The 23,901-nt window shown below is 43.1% G+C and overlaps 1 protein-coding gene across 1 annotated transcript; it reads left to right on the top strand.

Moving 5' to 3' along the window:
• LOC137308529 (amphiphysin-like) lies at positions 1–23,068 on the top strand. Its single transcript, XM_067977183.1, has 7 exons — positions 1–114; positions 247–306; positions 1,296–1,300; positions 3,099–3,174; positions 8,416–8,703; positions 12,165–12,266; positions 22,782–23,068. Exons 1-7 carry the CDS (start codon positions 1–3, stop codon positions 22,887–22,889), a joined length of 753 nt encoding a protein of 250 aa, XP_067833284.1. The 3' UTR covers positions 22,890–23,068.
• Positions 23,069–23,901: the final 833 nt, after the last annotated feature.

Here is a 23,901-nt window from a genome sequence, read left to right as displayed (position 1 = left end):
ATGGGGAATTCTCTGTCACAAACCATTGCTGAAGCAGAGTCTGTAAATTCTTTTAAAAGGGAATCAGATAGCTGTTTGAAAAAGAGGATATTAAAGCATATGGGAAGTGAGCAGGTGAGTAGGATTAGATTCATAGAGCAAACCACCAGTGCAGACTTGATGAGCCGAATGGCCTGTTTCTGTATTGTAGCAGTCTATGATTCTCTGCTCAGATGAAATAAATCCCCTGTTTTATTCCCCATAAAGGAAATTAAAGAGCCAGAGGTGCAGGAGCCAGCTGTAAGTGCTGAGAATGAGAGCACTGAGGTACGTAAATGTTGCCTCAGGTCTGGGTTAAATTTAACTTACATCATCTGCTCATCACAGTTAAATGTCTGTCATCAGCTCTCGCCCCTAATCACCCCGTTTATCACTACACAGAACTGTTTCCTGCACAGCAGCGATGCATGCTGCAATAGTGCAGCGGGTTATGTTTTGAGATCTGCGGGATTGCACTTCGAACATGCTCAGTGGAATTTGTATTTTGCAGTTTCCAAAATGAGTGTTCTGTTTAGACAACTTAAGAGTCCGTGCTTCCAGGACGGAAACTCCATGCTGGGGGTGCCAATTCGTAATGTGTTTTACAGAAAAAATGCTAACTCGAAGGCCAGGAATTTCCCGGAAAGTTCTGGCATAAGAGCGGAGATGCGGCGTTGTTTTTACCGAAGAAATTCACGTGAAACCAATTCACTGCAGTCTTACACCAAAACACCGCTGCACGCAAATTTTCTTGATGATTTCCTGGGTTGCGCCCTCTGAAACCCCATTGAGCTCATTATCATAGTTTCATTCCCCCTCGCCCCTGCCCCCGCATGAAAAAGGAGAGAGAATGTGAGTTTCCTGCATTTACGCCAGTTCTGAACGGGTATAAACTTACACCCAAACATTTAGGCACAGCAGTATCCCAAAGTCACTATTTCTGGTGTTTTATAGCGATTTATTTTTTTATTTCTCCTTACTGAGACCTGCACTGTACCTTTTATATCTTTGAATTATTTTTTATAGCATCAGAATCTGTTACGTTAAAAAGAGAAAACCTTCCACAATTGCATTTTCTTAAACATGTTTGCGCTGATTTCCACTTGTTTTATTCTCTTGTTTACATTCGGGCATATGCTGATGAGATTCTCAGGACATTTTGGGGTGTAAGTTTGGGTTAGAAACTGGCTAAGTTAGATTGAGGAAATTCCAGCCCAAAGTCTTTAATAACGTGTTTTCTAAATAATGGACGTTGCACTCATTTTGTTTTTTGTTAGGGCAGGTATACTTATCACAACTGTATAAGAATATATATTTTTTTGTAATAGCTTTAATCCTGAGCTATTGGAGTACTGACAGTTTATGAAAATGTCCTGTTCCCACCCCCACCCATCCCTTCAATGAAATACTCGGTCGAGTGAGCTACCTCTCCCAGTAAGTTGCCTCGCCCGACAAGAGCACAGTATCGATCACAGAGGCTGTAGAGTTCCGTGAGAGGACAATCAAGGATACCAAGAGCTGGGCACACTGACCTCCATGCCCAATTCTCTGACCTCTGACCCTGTTGAGTGGAAGTCTGCACCGGGAGCAGAGTCTCGTGGTTTCAGGGCTTGAACCTCTGGTGTTTCTGTCCTGACCCGTGACATGTATCTATAGTTTTTTCAGTGTGAATGCTCACCTTTCTAACTGTTTTACAATGAACGGTGTTAGGAATGTGAATTTTGTAATAATATAGCCAAAAGGCTGCAGCCCTGTGCCTATGTGCCAAGGTTGAATTCAGTACTCAGTCAAACACTTGAAGATTTACTAATTGTTAAATGTTACCCATACTCATAATCAATACCTGAGGTTACAAAGAATGGTTTGCCGCAGAAGATGTACACATTACAGCTCAACCCCATATATCTCCCTTCTTGATCTCCCAAACTATGGCTAGGATTTTACCCCATTTATACTGATGTTGCTGCGCTAATCTTGTAGGACTCGGTATTCTGTCACCCTTTACCCACTCTCAATACCATCCCATATCAAAATGTCCTAGGTCTGTGTGTTGTCTCAAAGTTGCACACAAAGCGCTGATGTTTGGGTTAGAAAGGCCGGAGGATAGAACTGAGTCTCCAGGCAAATCTAAATGTAAATATGTGCCAGATACCCTTATAGACTGCTGTAATAACGTTTGGTGCAGATACATTGTCAGTCATTCGATTTTAGGTGTTTTTAAACTACAGAAATATAAAATGGAACATAACATAAATGATTCTTCCATGCAAAATGGATTTCTCAACTACATCTCAATCTTAATCTCTAACAATGACATACACTGTTACAAAACTGATATTTAATTAAAATGATTTCAACCCCCTGGTTCAATATTTTATTCACTAACTTTTAACAGATGTTACCGTAAGTGCTATAGAGCAACATCCTTCCATTTATGATTAATGGATGTATATTTTGGTTGGTTGGGTTTGACCAAGAAGTTGAAAGATATGAAAGGACAAATTGTTTCCTCTTCAATATTACTGTGCTTGCAATGCCTCAGATATGGGCCTCCACAATAAATATAGATCAGAACTCCCCAAGTGATTCAGTGAGTTTATTAAGTGTGTGGCACTCAATGCTTTTTGAGAAATATACAAGCCTTTTGGTCTTCATTTTAAAAATTATTCCTCACCACACAGTACATCGCTGCCAGTCCACCTCCACAGTCATAAGTGTAGTGCAATGCAGATACCGTCCAACAGCACATTCGAAAAATGCAGCAAAACCTAGAATCAATGGACCCAGTGGAAAGTCAAATAAGATTCCTCCAACAGTTACATGCCAAGGTGCTATAATCCAGCTTGTGCAATGGCTTGCTGTAAGAATGGTATCCAGCCAGAGTGTACCACACCGAACCCCTTCATCCAGACTAACGTATGGAGCAACTCAAGTGCCAGGAAGACATGCTTTCAAATCTGTTCTGATTTTTACCTTACAGAACGTGACACCTGAGGCGGAGACTGAACAAGACAAGGCACTTTCTGAAGACTTGGAGGCATCCCAGGTACAGACCCAACCTCTAATCCTGATTCCTCTAGTGCATCTGTCAGCTTTGCAGGCGAGCCATATTCAGCATTTTATGTGCAATTATACAATGGAAACCAAGAGGAAAAGGCCCAGTTTATAGTTTATTACAGCTCCATCCAAAAGGTGATAGTCACCTTGTAGATTAGGATAAAAAGGCCAGTTATGTTACCTCCAATTCCAGTGATCCAACAATAGTGCAATTCTTTGTCCGGCTGTGACAGTTCTTGTGTTCATTTCCCATTGCTTTCAACATTGTATGAAATCAACCAATCCATTCACAATCAGGTCGCGTGACCATTGTTGAAGCTGATCATTACACTGGAAATATAGTGTTCCAGATTCAAGCCCCAGATCAGACATTTTGGAAGGGGACTGCGATGCAACAATAACTGTATTTGTCATTACAAGTGCAACTTACACTAGTATAAGTGTCAGCTTGCCTCAGTTGGTGCACTCTCACCTCTGAGTTAGGAAGGTGTGTGTTCAATCCCCTACTCTGGGTCTTGAGAATACGATCTAGGCTGACACTTCAGTGTAGCACTGAGGGAGTGCTGAGTATTGTCGGAGGTGCTGTCTTTCAGATAAGTCGTTAAATCAGGGTTCCTCCTTCCCGTTCAGGTGAACGTAAAAGATCCCGTGGCACGATTTAAAGAATCCAATTCCTCCCTCTTCCCCCAAAATCAAATTAGTTGATCACTCATCTCACTGCTGTTTGTAGGCCCTGCTATGCACAGATTGGCTGCTGTATTTGCCTACATAACAACAGTGATGACACTTCACAAGTACTTCATTGGCTGTGAAGTCCTTTGGGATGTCCTGAGGACACGATAAGATGCCCTAGAAATTCAAATTATTTCTGACTTACATTGTCTCCTGATTCCTGAATACCTCTATTTTAAAATTCTCATCCTCAGGTTAAAATCCCTCCATAGTCTTGCCCCTCCTGATCTCTGTAACCTCCTCCAGCCCTACAACCCTCCAAGAATTCTGCATTCCTCCAACTCTTGTTCATATCCCATTTCCTTCACCACACCATTAGTTGCTATGCCTTGAGCTGGGCCCTGAGCTCTACAATTCTCTCCCTAAATCTCTCTCCTTCTTTAAGACACTCCTTGAAACCTACCTGTTTGTCCAAGCTTTTGTTCACCTGCCCTACTGTCTTCTTCTTTGGCTCGGTGTCAGTTGTTGTCTGATTAGGCTCCTGTGAAGCGCTTTGGGACATTTTCCTACATTAAAGGCACTATATAAATGCAAGTTGTTGTTGTTTCTAGCCAGTGAACCAAGAATGAAACTTGTCAGGGCTGAAAATCCATGGTGTAAGTGTCTCGGGTCAAAGGGAGGTTCTCTACTTGCATTGCACCAGCAGGGTACCTGCACGACTGGGGGCACACCTGGGGCACCCACCTGCTCTCGAAGCCGAAAATTGCAACAAAGTCTGCCCAGTTCCGTTGGGTGGGATGGGGAAGCGAGTTGTCAGTAACCACACCCCCCCCAAAAAAGTGGAAAGTTGTGTCCCTGTGACCTGCTTTGTAAGGGGGCCACATTTAAGTGTTCACTGTTTCTTCATGGGTTCAGGCCGCGAGCCTGGCATGGACCCCTGGAGGGGTGGGTGTTGTCTGTATTCTAGTTAGTGTCTGGTACACCTACCAGCTGCACCATTGCTAACAATACACTGGGTACCTCCCAGGGTTGGGGATGCAGGAACTCCCAGTTTTGGGAATCTCTGCCCCCAGCCCATCCCCCTACTATGCTGCTGGACCTATAAGGCACGGGGAGAGGTTCTACCCCTTACAGCGCCCTGCGGAATCCCCGGCATTAAGCCAGGGCAAGTTTGGGTTGGGGTCTAATTGCCATCCCTTTGAGACACTCCCACCGGTGCACGCTAGAAGTGACAAGGACTTCTGGCCCCCTTCTCTTTTTCTTAAGGCAGCACTCACGTTGCTGCTCCTGCACAACACAATCTCAACCAAGTTCAGAGCTGTGTTTGAACAGATGAAGGCCACATTCTTGCTAATTAACTGATTTATCTTCGTGCGTGTACAGATGGAACAGGTTTTGTTCTACAAATTTCATCTGACAATAATTGGTGGTATAGAGAAAGCTTGCATTTATACTGAGCCTTATCACATCTTCCTCTGGAGGCCCCATCATCACTTTGCATGCATGAATTGTTTTGAGATGAATTCGCTGTTGTTATGTAACCGAAGACCAAGCCATTTTGCACACAGCACAGCTACAAATAGCAGTCGAAAAGGTTAATGGAATGATGGCCTTTATCTCAAGGGGATTGAATACAAAGGGGAGGAAGTGAAGCTTTAGTTGTACAGAGCATTTAGTCAGACCCTATCTGGGGTACTGCATTCAGTTTGGGCATTTGAACTCAGGAAGGATATATTGGCCTTAGAGGGGGTGCAGCAGAATAATACCAGGGCTAAAAGGGTTAAATTATGGTTGCATAAACATGGCTTGTATTCCCCTCAGTTTAGAAGGTTGGGGGATAATCTAATCGAGATCTTTAAAATGATAATGGGATTCGATAGGGTAGATACAGAGAAATTATTTCCTCTGGCGAAGGAATCCAGAACAAGAGGACGTCATTTTAAATTTAGATCTAGGCCATTTAAGAGTGAAATCAGGAAGCACTTTTTCATACAAAGGGTAGTGGAAATCTGGAACTCTCTCTCCCCAAAAGGCTGTGGATGCTAGGTCAATTTTAATTTTCAAGACTGAGATCGATAAATTTTTGTTAGGTAAGAGCATCGAGTGATATAAAGCAAAGGCGAGTAAATGGAGTTGAGCTACAGATCAGCCATGATCTAATTGAAGGCTTGAGGGGTTGAATGGCCTACTGCTGTTCCTATGTTCCACGAACAGCAATGAGATAAATGACCAGATCACCTGTTTTAGGAATGCTGGTTACGGGATAAATGTCGGTCAGGAACTACTGCAAACAGTGCCATGGGATCTTTAGCTTCCACCTGAGAAAGCCTTGTTTTAATATCTCATCAGCAAGATGACACTTCTGACAGTGAAGCACTCCTTCAGTGAGGCATTGAAGTGTCAGCCTAGGTTATGTGCTGAAGTCTCTAGAGTTGGACTTGAACCTTTATGACTCAGAGGCAAGGGTGCTACCACTGAGTCAAGGCTGACACTAGTAATGGAGGCTGTGGACCCTCACTAACAGTGACTGCAGTGGCTGATATTGGCCTGTGACATTGTAGCCCCCATTTTCTGTCCCACGCTCATTCGTAGTGAGACTCTCTTCCAGGAATGGAGCCTTACAAAATTACTCCCATGCTGTCCAGTCCTGGAGAGGGGCATGAACCCACAACCTTCTGAGTACGACCAACTGGGTCAAACTGACAAATTTAAAAAAAAATTATTCTTGGGATGTGGGCATCACTAGTGTAGGAAATTCGGGGTCTTTCCCAGAGATTCATGGATCTGAACAATAATTCAAACAAAGAAGACCACCCTGACACGATAGTTTTGTTAATCAAAGTGATTATTTATTTAATGAGTCAAAAAGAGCACATAGCAAGCATGAAGCAACTCAATCAATATGTGGATAACTCTACCTGATAATACAAATGGTGGTTCGCAACGTTCTTTATTTAATGATTTAAAAAGGAGCACATAAGCGAGCATGAAGCAAAGCGAGCAAGTAGCACATACAACCTTTGTAAAGTATCAAAGCAGCTGTCTAGGTCTAGACCAGGTGCGTCGTGGAGGGTTGATGTGTCGGGGTTCTTTGTCTCATCAAAATTTGCCTCTTCGTTCCAGTTCAGTAGTAAAGTATCGAAGTCCTGTGTCTTCTCATCAAATTTTAGAAACTAAGTCCTTTTTTCAAAGTTCAGAAGCAAAGGCTTTTTGTCAAAGTTCAGAAGTACAGTCTGCTCGTCGCAGATCAGAAGTAGAGTTTTTTTGTCAAAGTTTAGAAGCAGAGTATTGTTAGAGGAGCTCGTTGCAGAAGTTGTGCAACTGTTGCTCCTGTAATGTGGACTGTTTAAGCTTCTACGATATCCTATTATATGGTTTTTTAGCTGACAGGGTGTGCTCCAGGTTACGAGAAGGCCCAGTTTGGCCACTCACCCATCGTAGCATTAAGATGGATGGTTGGTTGGACCACTCAAGAACCGGGTGAAACTTCTTCCACGTGAAGCCAGGTGCCCTATCAGTTCTTTGTCCTTTGCATTTTTCCGTGAGCATCGAAAAGCTTCTGGAAGCTTCTGAAAGCTTCTGTCTTTCATGCTTATCAGTTGTTATTGAAAACTGCAGCTTGTTGATGTTTCTGTACTCTGCTGCTTTTGCAGTTTTAAACTGATGTTCAAATGTCCAGTTTAAACTGACTGCACTTTGCTGTCTTTATAATTGTAAATTTATACTATCCAAATGTCCAAAGGTAATGTCAAGGGGCGAGTTAACCCTTGCTTTCACTTGTACTATCCTTAAAAGGACTAGTTAACCCTTTACTTTGAGTCGTCCAGTAAATCTTCCGTGCACATCACTGCCCAAATGTAATGTCAAGGGACTGGTTAACCCTTGCTTTCAAATGTACTATAAATGTACTGTCCAAGTGAATGTCCAAATCCTTAAAGGGACTGGTTAACCCTTTATTTTGAATTGTCCAGTAGTTCAAAAGAGTAAAATGGGGTTTGACCCAATGTCCAAAATCTTACACTAGCAAGGACGGCATTTATTGCCCAGCGATAGTCACCCTTTAGAAGGTGGTGGAGGGTCTTCTTCTTGAACCGCCGCAGTCCATGTGGTGAAGGTGTCCCACAGCACTGTTAGGTAGAGGACTTTGACCCAGCGACCATGAAGGAACGGCGTTATGTGTCCAAGTCGGGATGGTGTGTGACTTGGAGGTGATGGTATTCCCATGCACCTGCTGCCCTTGTCACTTACCCAAAGTAGAACTGTGGAAATTGTAGAATGAAATGTTGTTCCTTGTTCTGTTACTCGATGTTCAGTCCCATCCTTTGTCTGGAGCATGCTCTTTTTTTGGCAATATGCAGAGGTGCATCCATTCTAATTAATAATATACCTGCGCATTTATCCTAACCTCAATGTTAAAGGACTATTTTTCTGAATGCAGAGTCTTGCCTGCAGGCAGCAATTTCCTCTTTAAGTGTTCCCTTTGGCCAAGACTGTACACCAGAAGCAAATATTGCACAATCGCCATCACTGAGAGATGGCAGGTATCGCAACTTCTCAAAAGCCCAATCCGATTTGCTTTGGATAATTGGAATAGTGTAGCACATTACCTTTGAGGGACCTCTGTACATGAGCAATGTTTTAAATTTGACTTGTGTGCCCTTTGGAAAGGTTGCAGTTCCTTCAGTGGTCGTTCAGCCTGCATCCAACAATGAGAGTGAAGATGATCAGGGCCTTGCTGAGAACGAAGCTCAGGTGGTGCAAGAAGTGGATCAGGTGCCAGGCACGGATGTGAAGACACCCACAGCACCCAGTGCACCAGAACAGACAGAGGAAATGAGCACAGCTGGCACTGGGCAAGAAGCTAGTGCTGAAAGTGACAGTGCCCCTCAGCAACAGAGTGCACCTGAGGCTGAAGTTGCCATGTCACAGAGCATGCCTCCAGGGTTCATGTATAAGGTGAGATTTGCTTATCATTCTTCTACTAAACAAGCAAGAATCTGTATCTTAATCAGCTTGCTTGTGTAAAAATAAAACATCACTTAATACTGAACAGTTACATGGAGATTTGTTTTTCTACAGTAATAGCTTTCCTGCAGATAGCTCAACTCAGATCCTTTCATTCCTACTTTAATGCCCTCTCCTCCAGTTCCACAGGAGCCAATCGTGCTCCAGTATCTTCCGCAGACTGGAATTCTTAATGTGCGAGTGAGTGTTCACAGGCTATTCAACTGTGGGGGAAGCAAATCCGTTCCGCACACAAACAGAGGTTTACAGTACAAGAAGGAGGCCATTCGGCCCATCTTGTCTATGCCAACTCTTTGCTAGACCAATCCAAAACCAATCCCAATGCCCCGCTCTCTCCCCAAAGCCCTATATCTGCCTCTGCTTCAAATATTTATCCATTTAAAAGATGTAACAGCCTCTGCCTCAGCTACTCCCTGTGGAAAAGCATTCCATGCTCCAAAAACCCTCTGCATAAAGAAATTTCTCCTAACCTCTCTCCTCACTCTCTTATTGAGAATTTTAAATTGATAATCTCTCATCACTGACTCCCCAATCAGAGGAAATAGTCTTTCCTTATTCATATGATCAAAACTCTTCCTAGTTTTAAAAACCTCTTAGCCTTTTCTGCTTCAGTGGAAACAAACCTCCTACTTTAGTATCATCAGCAAATTTCGATAACTTTCCGGGCGGGTCTCTGGATAATATTCCACTGGCTACATCCCCCCTCCCACTGTGGTTTGCCCAGTGTTGCAGAGGCCAATTGCAGCTGAGATCAGCGATGTTTCACAACTAAATCTGTGTTGGATCCACATCTCTGACCTGCTCTCCCTTCAAACATGGCTCGCTGCTGGAGAGCGGGATGACAAAATTAGACCTTGCACACTGAGAAAAACAGTTTGTGTTCACTAAGTTTTGCCAAAATAGGGCAGGTGTGAAGTGTGTTTCCTGACTAGGACATACATTTTAAAACCTTCTTACACTTAGCCAACCCATATTATCTGCAAATATTCTCTTTTCCCCTCCCCCATACTTCCAAAATTCTATTCCCTTTAGACAAGCTGTCAGTTGTTTAAACAGGAGTTTTTTTCCATACGAAGGGGTAAGTATTAGAGAAAGAAAAACTTACATTTATATAGCACCTCTCATGACCTCAGAATGTCCCTGAGAGCTTTAGAGCCAATTAATTAATTTTGAAGTGTAGGGAAACATGGCAGCTAATTTGCACACAGCAAGGTCCCACAAATAGCAATGAGGTAATGACCAGGTAATCAGTTTTAGTGATGCTGTTTGAAGGATAAATATTGGCCAGGACACCGGGAGAATGCCCCTCCTTTTCTTGCAATAGTGCCATGGAATCTTTTACATCCACCTGAGGGGGCAGATGCAGACTCTCATCTAAAAAATGGCACCTCTGACAGTGCAGCACTCCCTCAGTACTGTACTGAAGTGTCAGCCTAGATTAAGGGCACAAGTCTCTGGAGTGGGACATGAACCCACAACCTTCTGACTCAGAGCTGAGCATGCGACCACTGAGCCAAGGCTGACACGAAACAATTTTTTTATTCGTTCATGGGATGTGGGTGTCGCTGGCAAGGCCAGCATTTATTGTCCATCCCTTGTTGCCCTTGAAAAGATGGTGGTGAGCCACCTTCTTGAACCACTGCAGTCCGCGTGGTGAAGGTTCTCCCACAGTACTGTCAGGTAGGGAGTTCCAGAATTTTGACCCAGTGACGATGAAGGAATGACAATATATTTCCAAGTCGGGATGGTGTGTGATTTGGAGGGGAACGTGCAGGTGGTTTTGTTCCCATGTACCTGCTGCCCTTGTCCTTCTAGATAGTAGAGGTTGCGGGTTTGGGAGGTGATGTCGAAGACGCCTTGGCGAGTTGCTGCAGTGCATCCTGTGGATGGTACACACTGCAGCCATGGTGCGCCAGTGGTGAAGGGAGTGAATGTTTAGGGTGATGGATGGGATGCCAATCAAAGTGGGCTGTTTTGTCCTGGATGATGTCGAGCTTCTTGAATGTTGTTGGAGCTGCACTCATCCAGGCAAGTGGAGAGTATTCCATCACACTCCTGACTTGTGCCTTGTAGATGATGGAAAGGCTTTGGGGAGTCAGGAGGTGAGTCACTCGCTGCAGAATACCCAGCCTCTGGCCTGCTCTTGTAGCCACATTATTTATATGGCTGGTCCAGTTAAGTTTCTGGTCAATGGTGACCCCCAGGATGTTGATGGTGGGGGATTCGGCGATGGTAATGGCGTTGACTGTCAAGGGGAGGTGGTTAGACTGTCTCTTGTTGGAGATGGTCATTGCCTGGCACTTGTCTGGCGCGAATGTTACTTGCCACTTATGAGCCCAAGCCTGGATGTCGTCCAGGTCTTGCTGCATGCGGGCACAGACTGCTTCATTATTTGAGGGGTTGTGAATGGAACTGAACACTGTGCAATCATCAGCGAACATCCCCATTTCTGACCTTATGATGGAGGGAAGGTCATTGATGAAGCAGCTGAAGATGGTGGGGCCTAGGACACTGCCCTGAGGAACTCCTGCAGCAATGTCCTGGGGCTGAGATGATTGGCCTCCAACAACCACTACCATCTTCCTTTGTGCTAGGTATGACTCCAGCCACTGGAGAGTTTTCCCCCTGATTCCCATTGACATCAATTTTACTAGGGCTCCTTGGTGCCACACTCGGTCAAATGCTGCCTTGATGTCAAGGGCAGTCACTCTCACCTCACCTCTGGAATTCAGCCCTTTTCTCCATGTTTGGACCAAGGCTGTAATGAGGTCTGGAGCCGAGTGGTCCTGACAGAACCCAAACTGAGCATCGGTGAGCAAGTTATTGGTGAGTAAGTGCCGCTTGATAGCACTGTCGACGACACCTTCCATCACTTTGCTGATGATTGAGATTAGACTGATGGGGCGGTAATTGACCGGATTGGATTTGTCCTGCTTTTTATGGACAGGACATACCTGGGCAATTTTCCACATTGTCGGGTGGATGCCAGTGTTGTAGCGTAATGGAACAGCTTGGCTAGAGGTGCAGCTAGTTCTGGAGCACAAGTCTTGAGCACTACAGCCGGGATGTTGTCGGGGCCCATAGCCTTTGCTGTATCCAGTGCAGTTAGCCGTTTCTTGATATCACGTGGAGAGAATCGAATTGGCTGAAGACTGGCTTTTGTGATGGTGGGGATATCGGGAGGAAGCCGAGATGGATCATCCACTCAGCACTTCTGGCTGAAGATGAGGTTTTTTTTCTCTGTAAATATTAGAGTTGAGTATCCTGGACATTCAGAATCCTGCAGGCTGAAAGTTGATGTAGTAATCCAGTATATGGCTGTTGATATTGGCTTGATGTGGAGGATGCCTTAACAGTGGCAGCTGACATTTCATGGTTGAATTTTCCAACAGGTTGAAGCAGTCCATAACTTTGAAGCTGCCAATGCAGATGAGCTTAACCTACAGCGTGGAGACATTGTGTTAGTGATTCCATCTGAGATAAAAGAAGACCAGGTAAGTAGAAATCAAAACACTAAACATGTCTGCTTAAATTGCACACAACAATTCTCTAGAAGGCTCTTTTCACACTATTTTCAAATCACACTGAGAAAAAGCAATTGGAAAATCTGAAAATCAAAGTGAATGAAACATAAGGATCCACTAAATGTTCACTTCAGAAAGTTTGCCCATAATGAAATTTAGTTATTATTTCCTGACTCTTGTGCAGGAAGAAAGATGTCGGTCGGGAAGAAGAACTGAAATTCCGATGGTTTAGTACAAAAAAATTATGAAGTGATGCAATGGCCCGGAAATTGCTCTGAGCGATGAACCAAAAGAGCCTGCCACTCATTAGATTCAAATCACACCCACTAAGTATCCGCAAGCTTTTCAGCGGGAATTTCCTTCAATGGTGAGCTTAAACAAGTGCAGCTGTCTTTCCCAGACTTCAATGAGCTGTGAGAGCGAGAAAAGGATCTCTCTCACTCCTCAACCAATCAGCTTGACAATCCGTGTGGTCAGAACCAGGCAGTGAAGCATCCTTCACAAACCGTGCAGACTAAGAACCAGGAAGTGTCAGATAGATTAGTAAATTCACTATAAAATCAGTTAGTGAAAGCGAAATAAAGAGACGGTAAGATTAAAAGACAGAGATAAAAGAGACAGTAAATTTTTTAAAAATTGTTTGTAAATGTCCAACAACAATTAATATTGGGAGGAATGAGACGCCACATTTTTAAAAGTTAATTTTCAGTGCCAGAGAGGTTGTTTGGCAGTCATTGACACTTACCACGTCATTAAAAGTTAATTTAGACCTTAAAAAAAAAAACCAGTGTACCTTTTTTATGGAGTGATTAGTTCACTTCCAGCTGGGCAGTGCAGCAAGTTCATGCTGGCCCATCCATTCAGCCGACGAGCTGCCCTTCCCACGCAGCTTTCAAATGAGCAGGGCAAATGGTAGAGCAATTCCGGATTTTCGCGTTTGACTATGCGTGTGCGCTGACCGGAACTTGCTCTTCCATTTGCCCTGAAATAACGGTGAGTCCTGTTAGCCTCGTCGTTATTTCATGAGGAATTTCCGGGCCGACGTGTTAGTGAGTTTCACTATTTTGTGGGAGTAGCTGATTTTTTTTAGTACTGTAGTCATCACTCAGTTTTGGTTCAAATGTTGGAGAATTTGGGTAGGGTCCTGGTGGGCGTTAGTTTTTTTGCATTGGAGAAGCCATTCCACATGCTTTCCAAGGAGGATTTTCCTCCAATAGGAAAGAACTTGCATTTATATAATGTCTTATCACATCTCCAGGGTGTCCCAAAGGGCTTTATATCCAATGAATTACTTTTGAAGTGTGTTCACTGTTGTTATGTAAGTGGCATAGCAGCCCATTTATTCACAAGACCCCACAAACACCAAATGAGATGAATAACTGCTTGATGGTGTGGGTTGAGGGAGGAATGTTGGCCAGGACACCAGGAGAACTCCCTGCTCTTCTTCAAATGGGATCTTTTACGTCTACCGAAAATAAGGTAGTTGGACCTCATCCAAAATACAGCACTCCCTCAATACTTCATTGAAGTGTAAACCTACATTTATCTGCTGGAGTGGGGCATTAACCCACAACCTTCCTGACGCTGAGGCAAAAGTGCAAACAACTGAGGCAAGATAACATGACAATAAGAATGGGTGACAAATGCCAACATTAAGGGAAAGGAAAGAGAATCACAGGATCAGGGTCAGCTTTTGGATTCTAGAACAAAAGCAAAATACTGCAGATGTTGGAAATCTGAAATAAAAACAGAAAATGCTGGAAACACTCAGCTGGCCAGGCAGCATCTGTGGAGAGAGGAACAGAGGTCGATAACCTTTCATCAGAACTGGTGGTTTCTAGATGTTCTTTGTAGAAATTCAATTGGTACTTTTCTGTGGTTTTAAACCAAACAATTTACCTCTAGGTTTGGACTGCAGAATAGAAATAAATTACAATAACAAAGCTTGTTAAGAGTTGGCACTGAACATCTAGAATCCAGATTAGTTTATGTGTTCCAGGAGCGGTTTGTGGTACATTAATGTGATTGACTGGCATCTTGGATCTTCATTTTATATTTCTTTGATGCCACTAACTTGTGTTTGCTGTATATTTAGTGACACAAGTGCTTTTTAGTATAACAGCAAATAAAAACTTTACAAATGAATTCTGCCTCTTCAGTACAAGTTTTCTCTGGGCAGTGAGTTGAGCTCTTCCACCCCTAACCTGGGTTTGAATCAATCTCAGATCAACAAGATGAAAGTCTCCTCCTTTGCCAATTATAAAGTGCTATGTGAAATGAGCCAGTGTAGTCTCAGCCCAAGTCCTATGTAAAATGAATTTGTGCAGTCTCAGCCCAAGTCCTATGTAAAATGAATTTGTGCAGTCTCAGCCCAAGTCCTATGTAAAATGACTTTCTGCAGTCTTAACCCAAGTCCTATGTAAAATGAGTTTGTGTGGTCTCAACCCAAGTCCTATGTAAAATGAGTTTGTGTAGTCTCAACCCAAGTCCTATGTAAAATGAGTTTGTGTAGTCTTAACCCAAGTCCTATGTAAAATGAGTTTGTGTAGTCTCAACCCAAGTGCTATGTAAAATGAGTTTGTGCAGCCTGTTAGCGGATATTTCCGTTACTGTCACAACAAAAGAGTTGTTAATCCTTCAACAATGACTTTCGCATGTAATTTGGGCCCGAGTGGTTATTAAACAACAAATTTAATAGATTGACTCACATCTGTTTTCAGATTACATTAAATGACAAGCAATTAATACAACCTGGTTTGCCCGCGGACACAGGTTGATCAGATCTGACCTCCGTAGGCTGCCTGGGGTGGTGGACTTCCAACTGTCCTCTCGACAGCTCTAACCTTTAGGAGGGAGCATGCCCTATCTTTATATTATTCAGCTGCTTTGTTCTGCATGTAAGCATCTCTGGCCCTACCAATGTTGGTCTCTTAGCAACCACGTATCTAGATACGGGCCATCCCTTGACTTTTGGATGTTTTATAGTTCTGAAGTTTCAGCATTCTCTGTCTTTTACAAACTGTCTTTGTTCACACACCGAGACGTGACTCCGCCCCCTCCAACACCCGCCCTCTTGCTTAATGCTTGGGAACTCTATACAAGATGGGACACTTGACTATTCCTAGTTTTAAACCATATTCTTACAGTCCCTCCTTTTGAACTTGAGTGAAACCACTCTGGTTCAATTTTCACTTTATCCCTCAACTTTCTTCTTGATCTTGCCTAAAATCATCTTGAGTTTACATTTTATCAACATTAGATTTACATAAACACACATAATATATATGTATTGCTTCAAATTTCATTTGGTTAAAACAGAAACCTACAGTGTATCATATTATCAAGAAATCATGAACTTAAAAGATTCTCCAGCTCTCCTTTTAGTAATATCCATGGTGTGGCTAATTTTGCAAAGTGTTTTTTCTCCCGTGCCCAATTTCATTGTTAACCGAAAGGAACCTAATCTTGAATTTTTGGAAATCCAAATTATGTTGTCCCACTTTACCTTAATTCCAGTTGCTCTGATTGTTTCCTGATTATTTCATTAATTAGTCGGTTTCTGTATGGAGCATGTGTCAGTGCCTTGTTTAAAAGGTTTTCTCACTCTCCTGGGCCACATTAACCATTTCATGTTGTGCTGTTGTCAAGTAACTGAGCATGTCTGAGACCCGTTCTTCAGTGTATCTTCATCACACATTTCCGCATACTAGATGCCTCACACACAACATATCACATTAACTTTCTGCCGGCCAATTTATTTTTCCTCATGGTATTGACGAATGTGTTTCCCATGGCATGCTTCATATGTGGGCTTTCAGGTTATCTTATCAAAAGATTGGGGGTGGGGGGTCTGGAGGACTTTGCTTATCTCCCCCCGCATAGTCCTGATATCTCAGGTAGTGGCCAGGATATCAAATGCAGTTTTCTCATTGTTTAGTACAGGCAAGGACACAAACATCTCCAAGAGAAACCTATCAATTAACTATTCTCAACTACACTTTCCTGACTTTCACTAGATTATATGTTAAACCAGATTGATATCTTTTGGTAAATCATGCCCAGGTGATTTATTTATCCATAATCAACCAGGTCAATGACTTTAGAGAAATTCCCATTTGGTGGTGTAGTTTCCCTGTTTCTATCTTATATTCTCAATCACTTCTTCTCATCCAATTTTACACATCCCATTATATTACCATTTCATCTCATTCATGAGCCCTGGAGGAACTTTACTATCTAAGAGAGTGTTTACAGTCTGGTTATTGATGCAATACATTTTTTTCTTTATTTTATTGTTGTCATAGAGACAGGATGAATTAGCCTTCATCGTTAAACAAAATCTTTGTAACATAACACAAAAGAGAACACAAAGCAAACATTGAAAAGGGGGCATAGCATGAAAAAGGGAAAAGAAAACACTTACAGGCTTCTATCACAAACAATAAACTGAAAACAAAAGAATTCTGTAGCTTGTAACTTTCTACTGATTTTTACATAATTCATTTATAGCCTTTGTCCGCTGTGAAAGGACTCATTTTAACTCCTCATCCTCCTGCACAATTTCTTTCCCACTTCTCTTTTGCTTCAACCTTTCCTCCAACTCCTGTATTTTAAAACCAAATCAAAAGCGAAATACTGCGGATGCTGGAAATCTGAAATAAAAACAGAAAATGCAGGAAACACTTAGCAAGTCAGGCAGCATCCGTGGAGGAAGAAACAGAGTTAACGTTTCAGGTCGATGACCCTTTGTCAAAACTGGAAGAAGTTGAAGATTAAACAGTATAAAGCAAGTACAGAGCCGGGGGAAGGGCAGGGGTGGGGGGAAGGGGAGGAGAGGAAAGAACAAAAGGGAAGGTCTGTGATAGGATGGAGGGCAGGAGTGATTAAATGACAAAAGGGATGATGGTGCAAGGTAAGGAGGGTGGTAATGGGACAGGTTAAGAAACAAAAGATAGGTCTGGAGGAGCTGTAAATGGCAACATTAGAATCAATACCAGCACTCACTGTCGGAAAATATGGGAGCAGTGGTTATCATCTGAAATTATTGAAATAATTGTTAAGTCCGGAAGGTTGTAAAGTGCCTAATCGAAAGATGAGGTGCTGTTCCTCGAGCTACGGTTGAGTTCATTGGAATGGTGTAAGAGGCTGAGGTCAGAGTGGGAGTGGAATGGGGAATTAAAATGTATATTGTATTCACTGCACACAATGTGGTCTCCTGTACATTGGGGAGACCAAATGCAGATTGGCTGATCACTTTGCTAAACACTTCCGCTCAGTCCGCAAGCGTGACCCTGACCTGCTGGTCGCTTGCCATTTTATCTTTTGTAAAGAGGGTATCTTTTGTTTCTATACTGGTCCCATTACCATCCTCCTTGCCTTGCACCATCATCCCTTTTGTCATTTAATCACTCCTGCCCTCCACCCTATCAGAGACCTTCCCTTTTGTTCTTTCCTCCCCTCTCCCTTCCTCCACTCCCTCCAACCTTTCCCTGGCTCTGTACTTGCTTAAAAACTGTTTAATCTTCAACTTCTTCCAGTTCTGACGAAGGATCATCGACCTGAAACGTTAACTCTGTTTCTTTCTCCACAGTTGCCACCTGACTTGCTGAGAATTACCAGCATTTTCAGTTTTTGTTCCTGTATTTTAACCCCTCATCCTCCTGCACAATTTCTTTCCTTCTTTTCTGCTCCAACATAAACCATCAGGTGCATTCATCATGGTCTATTCTTTTAACTGCTGAGGAGGTGGTGTGGGGGCGGGTGGGGGTTGGTGTTATCAGGATTACTCAGTCAATCTCTTAACACTAATTATTTTAAAACCTTTAATTCTCGTGCCCATCCAGAGATGCCATTTGTTAGCAGCTATTTCCGTTACTGTCACAGCAAAAGGGTTGTTAATCCTTCAACAATAACTTCTGCATGTGATTCGGGCCTGAGTGGTTATTAAACAACGAGCTTTAATAGATTGACTCACAACAGTACAACTGTCTTCAAATTACATTAAACGGCAAGCAATTAATACAACCTGGTTTGCCCGCGGACTCAGGTGCTGGAAGTCTTAACGCGCATCAAGGTTGATAAATCTCCGGGACCTGATGAAATGTATCCCAGAACGTTATGGGAGGTTAGGGAGGAAATTGCGGGTCCCCTAGCAGAGATATTTGAATCATCCACCACTACAGGTGAGGTGCCTGAAAATTGGAGGGTAGCAAATGTTGTGCCTTTGTTTAAGAAGGGCGGCAGGGAAAAGCCTGGGAACTACAGACCGGTGAGCCTGACATCTGTAGTGGGTAAGTTGTTAGAGGGTATTCTGAGAGACAGGATCTACGGGCATTTGGAGAGGCAGGGACTGATTAGGAACAGTCAGCATGGTTTTGTGAGAGGAAAATCATGTCTCACGAATTTGATTGAGTTTTTTGAAGGGGTAACCAAGAAGATAGATGAGGGCTGTGCAGTAGACGTGGTCTACATGGACTTTAGCAAAGCCTTTGACAAGGTACCGCATGGTAGGTTGTTACATAAGGTTAAATCTCACGGGATCCAAGGTGAGGTAGCCAATTGGATACAAAATTGGCTTGACGACAGAAGACAGAGGGTGGGTGTAGAGGGTTGTTTTTCAAATTGGAGGCCTGTGACCAGCGGTGTGCCTCAGGGATCGGTGCTGGGTCCACTGTTATTTGTTATTTATATTAATGATTTGGATGAGAATTTAGGAGGCATGGTTAGTAAGTTTGCAGATGACACCAAGATTGGTGGCATCGTGGACAGTGAAGAAGGTTATCTAGGATTGCAACGGGATCTTGATAAATTGGGCCAGTGGGCCGAAGAATGGCAGATGGAGTTTAATTTAGATAAATGTGAGGTGATGCATTTTGGGAGATCGAATTGGGCCAGGACCTACTCCGTTAATGGTAGGGCGTTGGGGAGAGTTATAGAACAAAGAGATCTAGGAGTACAGGTTCATAGCTCCTTGAAAGTGGAGTCACAGGTGGATAGGGTGGTGAAGAAGGCATTCAGCTTGCTTGGTTTCATTGGTCAGAACATTGAATACAGGAGTTGGGATGTCTTGTTGAAGTTGTACAAGACATTAGTTAGGCCACACTTGGAATACTGTGTACAGTTCTGGTCACCCTATTATAGAAAGGATATTATTAAACTAGAAAGAGTGCAGAAAAGATTTACTAGGATGCTGCCGGGACTTGATGGTTTGACTTATAGGGAGAGGTTAGAAAGACTGGGACTTTTTTCCCTGGAGAGTAGGAGGTTGAGGGGTGATCTTATAGAAGTCTATAAAATAATGAGGGGCATAGATAAGGTCGATAGTCAAAATCTTTTCCCAAAGGTAGGGGAGTCTATAACGAGGGGACATAGATTTAAGGTGAGAGGGGAGAGATACAAAAGGGTCCAGAGGGGCAATTTTTTCACTCAAAGGGTGGTGAGTGTCTGGAACGAGCTGCCAGAGGCAGTAGTAGAGGCGGGTACAATTTTGTCTTTTAAAAAGCATTTGGACAGTTACATGGGTAAGATGGGTATAGAGGGATATGGGCCAAGTGCAGGCAATTGGAACTAGCTTAGTGGTATAAGCTGGGCGACATGGACATGTTGGGCCGAAGGGCCTGTTTCCATGTTGTAAACTTCTAGATCTGACCTCAATAGGCTGCCTGGGCGGTGGATTTCCGACTGTCCTCTCAACAGCTCTAACCTTTGGGAGGGAGCATGCCCTATCTTTATACTATTCGGCTGCTTTGTTCTGCTTATAAGCATTTCTGGTCTGATCTCCAAGTCATAAGTCATCCCACCGTGCTGATGCCACCTTAGCAACTCAAGATAAGCAGTTTTACATAACATGGCTAATGACTGCAACCATCATCTCTGTTTACAAGCTGTTTGTTCCTTTGAGGAATTCGTGGCTCTTATCTGAGTACAGCCCCACCTATGTCGGTCTTTTAGCAACCACATCTCTTATCTTTGGGTGTTTTACAGTTCTGAAGTTTCAGCATTCTCGATCTTTTACAAGCTGTCTTTGTTCACACCCGAGACATGACAACACCCCCATCCAACATCCGTCCTCTTGCTTAGATGCTAGGGAGCCCTATGCGAGCTGGGATACTTGACTATTCCTAGTTTTAAACGATATTCTCGGAACATAGGAACAGGAGTTGGCCATTTGGCCCCACGAGCCTGTTCCGCCATTCAATGAGATCATGGCTGACCTGTGACCTAATTCCATATACCCGCCTTAACCCGATATCCCTTAATACCTTTGGTTAACAAAAATCTATCATTCTCAGATTTAAAATTAACAATTGAACTAGCATCAACTGCCTTTTGTGGAAAAGGGTTCCTAATTTCTACCACCCTTTGCATGCAGAAGTGTTTCCTAACTTCACTCCTGGTTCTAATTTTTAGGCTATGTCCCCCAGTCCTGGACTCCCCAACCAGCAGAAATAGTCTCTCTCCATCTACCCTATCAGCTCCCCTTAATATCTTGAAAACTTCGATCAAATCACCCTTTAATCTTCTAAATTCCAGGGAATACAAACCTAGTTTGTGTAATCGCTCCTCGTAATTTAACCCTTGGAGTCCAGGTATCATTCTAGTAAATCCATGCTGCACTCCCTCCAAGGTCAGTATATCCTTCCTAAGCTGCGGTGCCCAGATCTGAATACAGTACTCCAGGTGTGGTCTAACCAGGGCTTTGTGTAGCTGCAGCATAACTTCTACCCCCTTGTATTCTAGTCCTCTAGATATGAAGGCCAGCATTCCATTAGCCTTTTTGATTATTTTCTGTACCTGTCCATGACATTTTAATGATCTATGCATATGGACCCTAAGTCTCTTTGGACCTCCACTGTTTTGAGCTTTTCACCATTTAGAAAGTACTCTGATGTATCCTTTTTAAGATCAAGTGGATGACCTCACACTTGCCTACATTGAAATCCATTTGCCACAGTTTTCTTACACAGTCTCAACCCAAGTCCTTTGTGAAATGAATTTGTACAGTCTCACCTTCCACACTTCCAGCGGTGAGCAGCGCTTGTAGGGTGCCTATGGTAGGAAGTCATGGACTATGCATCTATGATTTTCCTTCATGTGCTTCCCGTCATGTGCACTACAGAAGTTCTGTTGCCTGTGGAAAGCACAAGAGTGCAGAATTGTCCTATTTGGTGCTAAATTGGTAATCACTGTGCTGCGTGATCTGTGGCAGCACATTTGCAACCAGTAAGGTCTCACAAACAGCAATGAGATAAATCACGAAACAAATCATGAGACAACCTGATTTACTGATTTTGGTTGAGGGATAAATATTCGCCAGAACACCAGCTAGTCCCACTCCTCCGCCCTTTCCCTGTATCTGAGTGAGTGTGAGTGACTATTATTGAAGGGATGTGTATCTGAGTGAGTGTGATTCACTATTATTATAGGGGTGTGTATCTGAGGGATAAAGGGGTGTGTTTGAGTGAGCATGAGTGACTATTATTAAAGGGGCAGGATTCTTGTCTCGTGACTGTGACAAGGCATTCTGTTGTATGTTGCATCTTGAATGTGTGCCCTACAGATGTATGGGTCGACATGAGATGTAAGTGCTGTAAAGGTGTATGAAGGTTTGGCATGCACAAGCAGTCAGTGTGAAATAGGTTGGCAGGGCATACTTTGTGCCATGGAATCTTGTGCCATTTACCCATTAGTCTTGCCAGATTCCTTAAAGTGTGCTGTATTCTTCTGCATCCAGGTTCTGCAGATGGTGGACACAACTTTCAGTTTGGCACCACCTGCTGCCAGGGTGGATACACTGCTGTTCTCTGGGGAGAATGCCCTGAAGTACCAAATGGACCAACCCACCTTGCACCCATAGGAACATAGGAACAGTAGACCATTCAACTCCTCGAGCCTGTTCAATTAGATAATGGCTGATCTTTACCTCAACTCCATTTACCTGCCTTTGTTCCAGATCCCTTGATACCCTTACCTAACAAAAATCTATCGATCTCAGTCTTGGAAATTTCAATTGACCCAGCATCCACGGCCTTTCGAGGGAGAGAGTTCCAGATTCCCACTACCCTTTGTGTGAAAAAATGCTTCCTGATTCCACTCCTGAATGGACTAGCTCTAACTTTAAGATTATGCCTTCTTGTTCTGGATTTCCCCACCAGAGGAAATCGTTTTTCTGTATATACCTCGTTGAATCCTTTCATCATTTTAAACACCTTGATTTGATCACCCCTTAACCTTCTAAACTCAAGGTAATACAAAGCAAGTTTATGCAACCTGTCATCATAATTTAATCCTCTAAGCCCAGGTATCATTCTGGTGCATCTGCACTGTATCCTCTCCAAGACCAATATATCTTTCCTGAGGTTCGGTGCCCAAAGCTGAACACAGTGCTCCAGATGAAGTCTGACCAAGGTTCTGTATAACTGAAGCATCACTTCCTCACTAATGAACTGATGATGACTGCTGTGAATGTGTTCTTTTCCCTTGCAGGATGCTGGGTGGCTGACAGGTATAAGGGAGTTGGACTGGTTACAGTATGGTGCTGCCAACACCGCGAAAGGATTGTTCCCCAAAAATTTCACTCAGCAACTGGAATAGACTTCAGCCGCTGTCTGTCTGTGTGGAAATTTTTAGAAAAAGCAGGACTCTGCTCTCCAAACCACATGGTCTCCCACAGCGCAGTTGTGTCCTTGGAATCTTCAAAGTGTAATATCTGAGTTGAAAAGTTAATCAGCAAGGTTAAAAGCATCTAATGAACACCAACAATGAAGAGAGGAGGCGTTTATTAGCTGAAGACACAGGGAGCATGGCATTGACCTCAATATAACTGTTTTGAACCAGCTATGGAAATGAATATGTATTTGTTTAGCAAAGTGCAACACCATGTTTAATTGTGTTCTCCTGGAGTTAATGGTGATTCTTGAATGAACCCCTTACTATCAGTATAATGCTAGTGTAATCCAGACGACAAATTTATGTTTTGCACTGTGCACTATGTAAATTTGTTGCAATGCATCACAGTTCACTAGTTTATCAAGTAGTCAAATAATCTATGTATACTTATTAATCTTTGATATGTTTACTGCAAATTGCTGCAAATTGATTTCCTTCATACACCCACATGGCTGAAGAGCTGTCTTTTCAGTGATGCAGTGTAAGTGACCCTGCTTTAATTATGTAACTCCTCTCAAGTCTCCTCACCCTGTGTGTCGCTGCTTCTGCCTCCAGCACTTCCTGCTGGCTCTGTTTTTGAACAAATCCTGTTGCTTTATTGCCAAAACGAATCTGAGAAACTGTGTTTGTAATGTACCGTGCATTAAAGATTATAAAATCCAGAATGATGCTCAAGGGACAATACTCCTCCACCTACTGGCCGGAAGATGCTTTTCCACTCTGTTCTATATAATCGACACAGGGATTTGCAGGTCTTTTAACAGGTGAAATTAAATGTTATATCAGTTAATCTAAAGCCATGGCCTCTACTTATCCTTGCAGCAACAGTCTGGCACGTTTTATTCCGATTAAGTGGAATGTGCACCAAAATAAATTCAACATTAAGGATAGGCGTCGTAACCTAAGTACTGTATCGATGTGTGGTTCTGTGATCATT

Source organism: Heptranchias perlo, chromosome 3 (genome assembly GCF_035084215.1).
Source record: "Heptranchias perlo isolate sHepPer1 chromosome 3, sHepPer1.hap1, whole genome shotgun sequence".
Taxonomy (NCBI): Eukaryota; Metazoa; Chordata; class Chondrichthyes; order Hexanchiformes; family Hexanchidae; genus Heptranchias; species Heptranchias perlo.
The sequence above is the reverse complement of the archived record's forward strand: the minus strand, read 5'-3'. Positions and strand labels throughout refer to the sequence as shown.

Excerpts from the sequence above, each read along its gene's own strand:
- LOC137308529 (XM_067977183.1), top strand. The coding sequence starts at position 1 with ATGGGGAATTCTCTGTCACAAACCATTGCTGAAGCAGAGTCTGTAAAT. Across the intron at positions 115-246 it reads AGCATATGGGAAGTGAGCAG|GAAATTAAAGAGCCAGAGGT; the intron begins GTGAGTAGGATT and ends TTCCCCATAAAG. Across the intron at positions 3,175-8,415 it reads ATGGAAACCAAGAGGAAAAG|GTTGCAGTTCCTTCAGTGGT; the intron begins GCCCAGTTTATA and ends CCCTTTGGAAAG.